The sequence below is a fragment of the Glossina fuscipes genome, unplaced genomic scaffold (assembly GCF_014805625.2).
Source record: "Glossina fuscipes isolate IAEA_lab_2018 unplaced genomic scaffold, Yale_Gfus_2 61, whole genome shotgun sequence".
Lineage (NCBI taxonomy): Eukaryota > Metazoa > Arthropoda > Insecta > Diptera > Glossinidae > Glossina > Glossina fuscipes.
Genome location: NW_023998433.1, coordinates 1,553,227 through 1,566,080, shown reverse-complemented (window position 1 = coordinate 1,566,080; position 12,854 = coordinate 1,553,227). Strand labels below are relative to the sequence as shown.

Sequence of the window (12,854 nt, the reverse complement as noted above, 5' to 3'; positions counted from 1 at the left end):
ACCTATTGAAAACGGCACACTGGATGCAATAAATAAATATATATATATATAAAACGTTTGTTGGTTTTACTTACTTGTCGGCGAATAAACCACCCAATGGAATGCTAATAAACCGCCCGAGTTCCACATATACGGTAAATAAACCGCCTGACTTCCACATATACGGTAAATAAACCGCCTGACTTCCACATATACGGTAAATAAACCGCGCGAGTTCCACAAATAAGGTAATTACAGTTAAGACAATCTCTCGTTTAGAGTTACATTTGGAATAAACCTGCGGCAAAAAATTATAAACAGCTGTTAGCAAATGAATTATTAATTCATAAAAAATTTGATATTATAGTTTGCCGCCTATTGTTTTGTTTAGGGATGAAAGCGGTTGTGATTTCGATTACAAAGACGTTGTTAACAATTATGAATTGTTGCTATGTTTGCAAAAAGAAATTTTAAAATTTGCTTTGCAAAAAAATTTCTTTCTCTACGTCAAGATTGTGAATTGTAAGTATAATGATGTCCAAAAGAATTGTTGCGCCTTAAAACATTTTATCGGCTTTGTTTTTTCAGTGAAATGTTGTTTAAATCGAACGGTTATCGGAGTTGCATAATCCTCTAATACCTAAAGATGTTTTTGTCCATCTTAATGAATATAATTAATTCATAAGAACAAACTGCTTAAGCTAAGCTATTTTAATTAATTTAAATTGCCAGCTGTGCCACTTAGTGTCAGTATGTGCGTCAACATATTGTTAATTTAAACTTGACCCACCAAATTTGCAAAGAATAAATCTTCCATGGACTCTAAGGCACTCAACGGTATTAAATTCAAAATTAAAAAGTTGAAACGTTTTTCGACCTTATACGAAGATAGATATTTGGACGCTATCAATTTTCTTAAACTAGTTAAAACGTACTGTTGTACACGATGAACAAAATAACGAATTTGATGATCCTTTCTTTTCAAAAAAGTATGAGGATTGAAAACGCACGTGTCTGTCGGTTCAAGTGTTTGCACGCTTAAAATAAACGAATTTAAACGAGCTATGTGTTCGCTTATTTTTTTGATTTTCAAGGGATCGATTTTCTCTACGTCAGCTAATTACTACAGAATCGCCTGTAGAATATACGTTCAAGTGTTTGTACATTTATCTGCTATAGATTTCGAGTAATAAAAGCAAAAAACAAATTTTTTTTATTTCTTTTGAAAATCAGAGGTGCTCTTAGTTTACATGGTAATGTGGGCGGTTTGTTCCATTTTCCGTCAAATTTGAAGTCGATAGCTTCACTTTTGCGGATAGAATTTTGTCAAAACGTTTGCAACGCCCAGAAGGAAGCTCCAAAGACTGCACAAGGTATATACATTCTCGATCAGCATCAAATTCTAAATCGACTTAAGCATGTCCGTCTGTCCGTCTGCGTAATGTCTATTGTAAAATATTCTCTGGGCCGCTATAGGCATGCCGGTTGGGATTGAAAGTGGGCCAAATCAGTCCACGCATTCGCCGACCGAACACTGTAAATTGAGAACATCTCTGTCTGCATAGGCAAAAAAATAGATATTTTGCTCTTTAATCATAAACTGCAACTGAATATAAAGATGGCGGGTATAAAAGATTCGATCGTAGTCGAATATAATATTCGTCTTGTTCGATTTAATCATAAATCTTTTTCCATTTTTATGCTGTTTTTTAGGGCAACATTGACGGGGAGAGTTATATTGTGACTATTGTATCGAATTCTCTGAAAATCTCGTTAATTATTGCATAAAAAACAACATTGACTTAAGGACTATTATTATGGGATTCATTACATCCACTGAATGTTTCAATTTTTGGTTTTTATAATTCATCAATTATGTCTTATCACAAAATTCGAATTTGAAAATTTTTAGTTCGAAGAGACTATAAATATTACAGAAAACGATGACAAGCAAAGGCACTCAGCAGCCAGTTGTCCATTAAGAAGAAATAAAAAAAGATTTTCCGTACGAGTAAGTGGCCTATGCTCTCAAGCTATAAATCCGTTTATCTATACGATTTCCATCAGCTATCTGACAAATAAAAATATACCGTAAAGAAAAAAGGTTCACGAGTTTTATGATATAGTATTTAATTTTTATGCTTCTAAAATTTAATTAAGCGTAATTTCAAACCTTATTATATTTAATGGGAATAAAATAAGAAATCTGCTTTATCTTTGTGTTGGACTATTTAAAAATCGTTTTCTTCTCTCTAATTATATGTATGTATATATAGGTAAACAAATGTAAACATAAAATCGTAAGAAACAATAAACCACACAAGCATATTTTTAGCAAATTTTAATGCTTCAATATATTACTTTCTCAAAGAATTTAGGAGGACTACTTTGCGCGGGTTTGGTGTTGTTAATTTTTAAAAGTAAAAAGATACACTTTGTCGTTAAAGTCATTTAAGCTGAACATAACATTTTCAGCAACTCGTTTTGCTAGTTATAGACAAAACAAGAAATTCATTATAGAATATATTGCAGATTTTCTTGGAATGTCAAGCAGTATTAAGGAGGAGAAACTCTGATTTTTCATCGTTTTATAAATGGTTATAGATTGCAATAATTTGGTTGAATTTTATTCTAGATTTTTACTGATCGCAAAGTTAGAAATAAATTTTGTGCGACGCATACCGTCCCACACATTATGTCTTTTGGGCTCGCCTAGTCCTAGAAAGATGCGATTATATGAAACTGGAAGTCTTTCATTTAAAGACACCTTGAGCAAAGTTCAACTCATTCATCAAGTAGTAGTTGTAATTCAATAGGTTCGAAACACGTGTGAGTAGATACAAAGTGAAAACAGCTGATGTATTACATGGCGATAAGGAATCACTAATAGAGCCTTTAGCTTTTAACGCTATTGTAAGTTAATTGTATTAATTTTCAATATGGCATCACTTGATGTCATTTTAGTGTCAACAATTGCTTGTAGAAAAAAGAACAAGCCAATAAAACTTGCTTATTTTTAATTAAAATTAAAGCGTAATGATGGATTATAATGTACATAAAATATGTCGCGTATGTTTGAAAGAAGGTGCATTAACATCGATCTACAGCAATGAATTTTCTATGATGCCATCAACTATGCTTATGCTGTGTGCTAAGGTTCGAGTTTTTAAAAAGGATGGTTTGCCCGAAGTTATATGTAACAATTGCATTTATAGACTAGGAGTTGCCTATCACTTTAAACAAGAATGTGAGAACTCCGATTTAAGGTTGAGGCAATATTTGGGTCTATCTGACAGTGGTTACGGGTAGGTTGTTTGGTTCGACTGCAAACCCAAAAATAGTTTACATGAAATTGTCTACTCAAAGGATATGCGATGTTGAGACCAACACTGATCCAAATTGGGCCGGTTTATCTCAAAAATCCCAATTATTATTATCAACAAATGGACAAATAACAGATTCTGAAGAAGAAGAAGAAGAAGAAGGCTTAAAATCTGCAAAAAAGAAAAGGTAGGATTTAGGAGTTTTTTTTGAATGCTTCAGTTTCTAATATGAAGTCTTTGTAATTAGTAAACGTCGTTCTCGTTATCAACGTAAACCTCCAGAAGAACATAAGAAACGGGGACCTAAGCCTTTACCTAAACTTCCCCCAACCTGCTATGAGTGCCAAAAGACATTTAAATGTGCGGCGCAATTGCAAATGCATATACGCACTCATACTGGAGAGAAGCCATTTGCGTGCCATTATTGTCCAAGACGTTTTGCACAAAAATATAATTTACAAATACACAAACGCACCCATACTGGTGACAAGCCTTTTCAATGTGAAATATGCTCGAAACAATTTTCAGCTTTAGGAAATTTTCAAGCGCATCTCAAAATACACTCTGGAGTACGAGATCAGCACTGTCCAGTGTGTCAGAAATCATTTTATACGACCGGTGACTTATCAAAACACATGATCACCCACACGGGCATAAAAAGTCATCACTGTGACATATGCGGCAAAGCATTTAGTAGAAGACGAGATATGCTCGCCCATAAAAGAAAATTACATAATTTGAGCAATTTAAACGAACGCAGCGAGGAGGAGGATGAAGAAATTGTGGATACGGTAGTCAATGATGCTTTCAAATGTCCCGATTGTGACAAGGAATTCGAATCGGCAGTCGGCCTTAGTGTTCACTTTCGTACACATGGTTCTAATAACTTGTTGAATTTGCCATTGGGTAGCACACATCATGCGCCACAACTGCCCCCACCACCACCACCACCAACACATCCACATGCTACGGCTACTCACCACTATCATCACCATGGGCCGCCGCCACCACATCCACACCATAACGGTTTACATGCTCATCCGCATCATTTGGGTTTAAATACAGCCGCCGCCTCATTACAGGCTAACGCTGGGCCTGCAAGCATGTCTATGGCTCACATGCTAGCGGTCGCAGCCCCGCCACCACCCCCGCCTCCCAATACAGCCATGGGTCAACAGAATTCTTTAACCATAATGCATACCACTCAAAGGTTGCATCCCTTTTAAGGAATGACTAGGAAGATGGACAAATACGGATTGATCGACCAAAGTCTCGTTGGTTCGTTGACAACGTATGTGCTTAGTGGAGATGAAAATTTGATTAAAAATAATAAATACATAATGGAATCTCTGAAATGAACTTATTATTACAAACCGAATGATATAAGAAGTAGAAGACGGATTCTGTTGTTATGAATCTAGACGTTTTTGAACTTACCTAAAAGCAACCAAATGTCACTTCGCGAACAATTTGTGATACGCCCATTTTCAATAACAAAAGCCTAATATATGCTACAGTTTTTTCTTTGTATACATCACGAATATCAATGAGAACTCTCGTTAAATCTCAATAAAAATGCATTTAATGTGTATTACTTTAATGTTTTTTTAATAAGGAGAAACATTGGATTGTTGAAGTGTCATTACGGAAACATGTAGCAACAATAATCAAGTGCAAACAGGCCGGACCTCGTTTATCTCTCCTACTGAAGATTTCAATCATGAGCAATTTTACTTTATATTAAAAAATTATTTAAGCGTTAATCCGTAAATAAATGCTTTGCCATTTAACCACAAAAGAAAAAAGGATTTTATTTTTCTTATATACATTGTCTGATGTTGGAGTGTGGTTGAACTTATGAAGAAAGGGTAGACTCCTGATTTTGAGGCATGCTTGAAGATCGGATATCAGAACCTTGAACGACAGCTGCGCTAATCTTTCATATTTACATTTATTAAAAACATATCTGGCACACTTATTAACAATATCCTCCAACTTATTGCTAGAGACACCGCATCCACATGAGACGTGGGCGGCACAAGGAGACATTTAACCAGTCTCAATTTAGCGCCGGTATACACGAAGAAATCCACAGCTTCAGAATGTTCCTTATCGTAAAATTAACATGGTCTTTACCATTTTAATGAACGTTGAGCTGAGAACCAACGGTAGAGACCGTAGTAACAAAGTCAGTTTATTCATAAGGAATCAAGCAAGGAGTTGGAGTTATAACCGACGAGTGAAATAACAATGAGGTTAGTTTTAGTAGAATTTAACTCGATTGAAGTTATTAAACCCAGATCAGTGAGTAATGCGATGCAAATCTTCATTGCTGCGCCGGACCAGATCATCCAGCACACCGCGCGGGCACAAGAGATAGATCTGTGAATCAAAAGTAAATAAAAGGATACGATAATTGTGACAATGTACAACCAAACCGTGCAAAGGTTCTGAACAAGATAGGGCCTAATATGGATCATTGCGGGACACCAGAAGTGATTACTTTTAATTCAGAGGTGGAGTTATCAACAACCCAAATAATAAGACCAGATCAGGTTAACCGTAACCGGATTGAGTTCAGAATAATAATCAAGTCTTTGCAACAATAAACTGTGGTCGACATTGCCAAAAGCTTTAGAAAAGTTAATCATTACAAAGATGGTCAACTCGGCTTAATAAAACGTTGTCATATTAGATAATCGTAATTGCAATTCAAACTTTTGCTTTTTGCAATCACATCGCCCAGTACGATCATTGGTTATATTTTCACTAAGCTCACTTGTGCTTTTTCATACAGGAACCTGCAGACAAATATCTGCGTCAAACCGAAAAATTTACTTGGAACGAAATGATTCGAACAGATATTCAGTTCTGCGCTAAATCAAGTGAAAATTCACAACGGTTTTGGGCGAGGTGGCATTATTTAAAGAGACATAAATTTTGCTTATTTTGTCTGAAAATACGCAGCCTTAACCGCTGACGCATAGAGTGTGAAAAAACGCAGCGCCCCGGTTTCAAGAAGGTTTCTGAGGCAAATTTAAGAACATTAGAAACGGAAGGGTGGATTGCGTGGTAGACTGAAAATTGTATAAAATAATTTTATAATAAAAATTAAAAATTTTTTTCCAAAGTTTTATGAAATTTCATTTTTCCTAACTTGCATTAGAAAAATAGTCCAAAGTCTCTGATAAATTAAAACGCCTTTTTTCACATTATGAAAATAAATTTTTTTGCTTTAATATATGTATACATTTTAAATAATTTCATAATTACTTCTTTTGTTTTCACTTTCTCTTTTTGCTTTGTTTTTTCTTTTTTAATATGATTATAAAGGGATGTATTATGAATTATTTTTTGCTTGCTTAAACTTAACATAATTTTCATTTTATTTGCATTTATTCTGCAATTCATTCGCTTTGACATAATATATAATACATATAAACGTTACAATTAACAGAAACTAAACAAAACTATATTTATTAATTTACTATGGTTATTATGCATTGAAGAAACTTTTTTAAAGAATTATTAGAAGAGAATTACTATTAAAAAACTACTACGGCAAGCGATTACAAAATATAACATAAAGATAAACGCCTACAAGTTACAATTAATTGCTTTTAAATACCATTTAACCAATTCACATAATAGTCTAAAGGCTAAGCCCTTTTTTGTTTTTTCGTTTAATTAAATAATTCTTTTTCGTTTTAATCCGATAGAAACTTATATATACATATATATATATATGTATATATAAACATTAAAAATTATTTCTTTTCACAATTTTTTCGTATATATATATATATATATATAATTAATCATTCATTCATAATTGTTGACAATTGTCTGTTTTGTTGTTGTTGTTGTTGTTGTCGTTTTTATAGCACCTTGATATCACTGTTATTATCTATGTTATTACAACTTGAGTCTATTAAAAAAAAATGTTTTTTTTTTTTCAATAATACAAAATTTAAATTAAGCTGCTTTAAATCTCTTTAAAATTAATTTAAGATAAACAAAGAATTAAAACTTAACCATAAACTTAATGAAAATTTTCAATAACCACCATTACAGATGTAGGAATTTGGGGCAGCAGGCATAGAAAATTATTAAAAACGTAACTAAATCCTTAGGAAATGTATAAAATTTCTATAAACTAAGTTGATTCTCGTTAAGTTGACAAAAGCTAACAAAACTAGAAAAATATGTATTTCGAAAACAGTAGTAATAGACTTAAGAGGTCTAAAATAGGGACGGGCTGGCTGGAGGGCTGACTAACTATCCCAGAATTTGTTTGTTTTTATTAGTTTATATCCTTAAAGCTAACTATATGCCTTCCTTCCTTCTACGTAAATGTCACTCCCAAGTATTACACATTTTTTCTTAATTTTTACTTAATTTTTTTTTATTGCACTATTATTTTTTTTTCATTTTTTGAAAATTTTTATATGAGTGCAGTTAGTTCTAAGGGATCTTATTTATTATGCTATGAAATTTTGACTTAGTGTGAACAATTATAATATATTCATAGTTTTTAAGTGATAGAAATGGTGGTTATTTTACAAAATCATACATATTAAAATCTTTATTTTTTTAAATCACTTTGTTGTAATCATTTTGAATAAAAATAAAAAAATATATCATATCTTTATTATTTTTTGTAATAAATCTAAAAATATATGCACCCATTTGTTCTGATTGTTTTTTTAAAGTGTATCTTCTGTTGTTGCATTATTTCTAACTTATTTCCTAACATTCACTTAGCTGTTCCTTTTTTTAAACGTTAAACAGTTAGTATTTCTAGCAATAATTTATCTTATTCTAATAAATCTATAATACATACATAGATCAATTGTACAATTTTTATGATAATTATTATTTCTATTTATATTTAAAGTGCAATTTCCTTAACGTTGTTGCATTTTGAAGCCATTATTAAAATTTCATTAAAATTGTATTAACTCCTAATAAATTTCGTACATTCTCGTTGTATTTAATAAGCACAACCTTTGAAGCACAGATGTTCAATTTTTCACCGGCGCATAGGAGTTGTAAGCATGTCGCCTTTTCCAGGAAATCTGACATTTTCAGTTCACGCATTAGATTTTTGGCGGGACTTACTGACGATGACGACGGATATATCTAAAAAAAATAGTATTTTTTCTTTCAAATAACAGACAAGTAAATACAAGCCAAGCAAGGCCGACCTTTAAACATTCCACACCATTTCGTCTAAAACAATTACTCATACATTTTCGTACTGATAATATTATACCAAAAAATATACTTTGTGTAGTGTTGATTTTTCTACGTTCTACATTTCACGTTTATACCTCTTTAACATTTATGCTTAGGCTAAAAACTTATTCAACCGTACTATCTACCTATGCCTCTCATTCCTTATTTACACCGCATTCCTTTTCTTGTTGACCATCACACGGAATACTCACAACTCTGTCATCTTGACTTAAAATTGTACCGATTTTACCGTCACAAACGAAGCGACCGATCATGCTTTAAAATTAGCCGCTTACTATATTGTTTCAAAGGAAATGTCACTTAACTTAAACAAATTCACGTCCGTCACTACGCATCTATCAATGGGTAGAAGTATAACAACCATATAGAGAATCTTACATCTTAGAATGATTTTTTCATAGCCGCCAGGTTTAGTCAATAAATTCTCCACTAAGACGTAGTCACCAATATTACATGCTTCACAAATACGATTACGATCTTTCAATTTCTTATCATAATCTATACAGTCCACCTCAGTCCAGGAATGTACGCTTTAAATACGTCGTCATGATGCATTCGTAAAATATTCGATTGTACTCTCTCTTGTACATAAAACAATTAATTATGACCAGATTTCCTATACGGAAGACAAATAGTTATCTTATAAAATGCACTCTCCTCCCGTATGCCAATTGCGACCTTATCTTACTAGCAGCCCCATTTGTATGTTGACAAATAGATAAATTCTGTTCGAACGTATTCTTCTCTAGAACTCAACTGTTTTATGTTCTTTTTCTGTGAGCCAGCAAATCAACAACAGATGATTTACCGAGTTAAGTGAAAAAGGTTCAATGGGAAAATGAATTTCTTTATTTGAACCTTAATAAAGTTGGTGGTTAGCTGGATTGTATTGTAAATGTATATTCATATATATGTACATATTTTGCCTGTTATGACGTCCGCCACGTAACTATAATCGTTTCGCGGGAAGTGACGTTTCCAAGTCTAAATTATTTTTCTTGTTTTATTTTCTCGACTTTTGATGTGACCTGTTCTGAACTTTTATTTAGTTTCCAAATGATTTCGAAATGATTTCCTGTAAAGTGAATTTCGAAATGTGAGATATGATGGAGTGCAAGTGTGTGTATGTAGCGTCTAGTCTAAAAAAATGGAATCATGACGCATCAGATTTGAGATTGCATAATACTGATCTAATTTCTAGGACGTAAGGATGAGTTCTACTTTAGGGAAACGACTGCAAAGCGGATAAGACAAGCTTCTTCTGGGATCGAGTACTTGCTAAACGCATAGCTATTAAGATGGCAAGACTTTCAGTCGAAAATACACAACCAATTCATTAGTAAATATGAATGCAAAATGTCTTCATTTGGCACTAACTAAATTCGGCTCAATGCTGGAGTAACTGTGGATTTCCGCACAGACCAGAATTTGATTACAAGCTGGACATTATGTGAGGAGTAGGAATGTCGAATAACTTATGTGTATTGATGAATGAGGAGGAAGGTAAATGAAATGTAATGCCAAATGATTCTTATTAAACAAAATTTTATTAGAGGCGAAATTAGCAAGTGAACGAAACCTTTCGGGTAGATGCATAACATTTGCCATTTGTTTTAGGCCTAATGTGTGAGCGGAATTAGTGAGCAAGCGTATTCTAGTTTTCGCCTTACTAGCCGGAAATATAATTCGATTGTACGCGAAGGTTTGGAACTCCCAAGAAATTCCACAAAAGGATCTTAGGATGTTAGTTAGTTGGATGCATTGACGCTTTTATATAGGAGGATGAATAAAACGTAAACTGATTGACGTGGTCCAAGTTTAGTAAAACAGTCCATTTTTCTTACAAAGATTACAGGCTTTTCAAGTTTTTAATATGTATACTAGAAAATTATTTCGAATATACGGTTATATGATGTTAACTTTTTTAAAATCCCTTTCAGTTGTTTGTATACGACTATCTAGAAGATGAGTGCAAAAACATGAGAGTGAAGAGTGTGCAAACATGTTCGAAATAAACAATCATATCAGATTTTTTGAACAAATATTTCACAGGGCGTTTAAAAAAATGAATATGTATATATTCAGCTAACTTTATAAACGCCACAAACGAGTTTTTGGGTTTTTTAAATGCTTCCGAAACATATAAAAGCGCTGCAAGAAAGCTACAGAAACTAATATATTGTTATCGTAAAAGACTGAAATTTCTTTTTAGGAATTCGCTAAATCTACACATAAAATCACATAATTAATAAATACTGAAAAAATATGAAAATTAGATATCAATCGTATTGCCCATGTGATAGGTTTCCAATTGTCCATTACGCGTAACTTTCGATTTCTTTGTCTTAGCTATGTATGGGAATTGCCATAACAAGAGCTTATATATCGCGGGATAGAGAATGAAATATTTCTGTAGCAGTTCATATATAGTATAATGTGCATTGAAGAGAATATAAAAGTTGTTAAAAAATTGTCTGATTCTCAATTTATATTTAGAGGCTTTAATTCGACTTTCCTCTCAGAGTTGCCTGTTGTACCTCTCATTGTATTTCTTTTCTTTGTTATTTGTAAAATTTCGAAATCACATGTACTCACCTTATTTAACAATGTGTCCTTGGATTTGACTTTTAATAAATTGCACAAATCGCTTAGCAAAACCCATTTTTCGGTGACGCCTTCATCCTTTAGTAGATATAAAGGTGGTAGCAGAACATCAGCTTCCTCAAATTCAAACATCTCACCTTCGCTATCAGAATTTTCCACTAATATCTCCGGCTTATTATTGTTAAATAGACGTAAGGAGTTGAAACGATCAAAATTGTCAAGTACAACGGCACACTTATCCATAATCGGATTTAAGTTGGATTCCCCGTGCTGCTGCTGGATTTGTAAATTGCCGCAACCACTGGCACCATTGTCCACAAGCAAATTGTTGTCATTATTATTACTTGTAGTAGCAGTAGAGACGTTAACTTCACTTTTGCTTGAAGTCGAATGGGATGAACTTATATTGTTTACTTGGTTCTGTTGCTTTTGATTTTTATTCAATGTCATCTGAGTGGTATTGAATGAACTTCTACGTAAAAGAGCTCGATTCATATCACAAGTAGATACGGGAGCACCCTCGAACACATCGTAGCCGCATATACTTAGATCTGGAAAGGATGCGTACTTTAGTATTATTGCATTTTTTTTTTTACACTCACTTTACCAAATATCTGCCAAGGGCCCAAAAATTTCCAAGGTGTACGTTCGGGCCCTGTAGTTGCTTGTACATCAATTAAATGATTTCTTAAAATATCACGCATCGTTGTGCTTGAAGCTAACATTAATGGCGTTTGACCTGCAAACACAATAACATTTACTTTTGTTAAAACAAATGAATATAATTGGCAGGACAGGACATCAATTCGAAATTCATGTTGCTGTCAAATGTTTTAGCATAATAATTTAGGTTTCTGATGAAACAAAACATATATAAATAAAAATATATTCGATCCATACCATGGGGATAGTGGATAATGTGAAAGTATTAGTAATGAGAGATAGTTATAGATGAGTAATCGATAATGAAAAACATACAATGCATGATTAGCAACGCCCAGAAGGAAACATCAGAGTATATATATTCTTAATCAGCATCAAATTCTAAATCGTCTTAAGCATTTCCATCAGTCCGTCTGTCCAATATCTGTTGTAAACATTCTCCTGGCCGCAAAAATCAAGCTCTGGAATTGAAATTTTGCACAAACATTGGAAGTTCTGGCACGCAGGTTGGTATTGAAAATGGGCCAAATCAGTCAAAGTACACGCCTGCAGCACCGCGTAAACTGAAAACATCTCCGTTTCTCAAAAGGTAGGAAAAATTGATTTTTTGCTCACTACTCATAAACTACAGCAGATATATGTACACAAATTTGAAAGCATACGCTATGAACGATGCTAGAGAATTCGTGCACAAAAATGGAAAAAATAGACCGCCTCTATCCAATATTATAATGTATCAAAATTGAATTATTTTTTCAATAACTTTATAACGCACAGAAACAAGCTTCAAACATTCTCTATAAAGTATATAAATTCTTGGCCAGTTTCAAATTTGGAATGCATCTAAACATGTCCGCTTATTTCTCTGTCCATCTGTCCGCTTGCGCCACTTTGTAGCATTTGTGGTAAATATTCTCCCGTGAAGGAAAATGAAGATATCGCCAACAAATTTGTAGAAGAGTTCGGAATTGACTTAAACTTTTCAAAGGATATGCCTACAATGCCCACATGCTTATACGACAAAAA

The 12,854-nt window shown here is 33.2% G+C and overlaps 2 protein-coding genes across 4 annotated transcripts in view; one reads left to right on the top strand and one right to left on the bottom strand.

The window, feature by feature from the left end:
* The first annotated feature begins 2,921 nt into the window (after positions 1 to 2,921).
* On the top strand, positions 2,922 to 5,169 carry LOC119637829 (zinc finger protein 628). Its single transcript, XM_038034179.1, has 3 exons — positions 2,922 to 3,284; positions 3,346 to 3,489; positions 3,550 to 5,169. Exons 1-3 carry the CDS (start codon positions 3,016 to 3,018, stop codon positions 4,526 to 4,528), a joined length of 1,392 nt encoding a protein of 463 aa, XP_037890107.1. The 5' UTR covers positions 2,922 to 3,015; the 3' UTR covers positions 4,529 to 5,169.
* A 2,770-nt stretch (positions 5,170 to 7,939) lies between these two features.
* Positions 7,940 to 12,854, bottom strand: part of LOC119638025 — a 52,189-nt gene continuing 47,274 nt past the window's right edge. For 2 of the 3 annotated variants that reach the window (XM_038034585.1, XM_038034586.1), the window contains exons 3-5: positions 11,773 to 11,904; positions 11,157 to 11,716; positions 7,940 to 8,444 (exon numbers count right to left, since the gene is read on the bottom strand). In XM_038034585.1, the coding sequence (XP_037890513.1) occupies positions 8,238 to 8,444; positions 11,157 to 11,716; positions 11,773 to 11,904 (899 nt within the window). In that variant the 3' untranslated portion in view covers positions 7,940 to 8,237. Of the gene's footprint in view, positions 8,445 to 11,156; positions 11,717 to 11,772; positions 11,905 to 12,854 lie in introns of those variants that run through there. The other variant, XM_038034587.1, reaches the window with a different exon arrangement.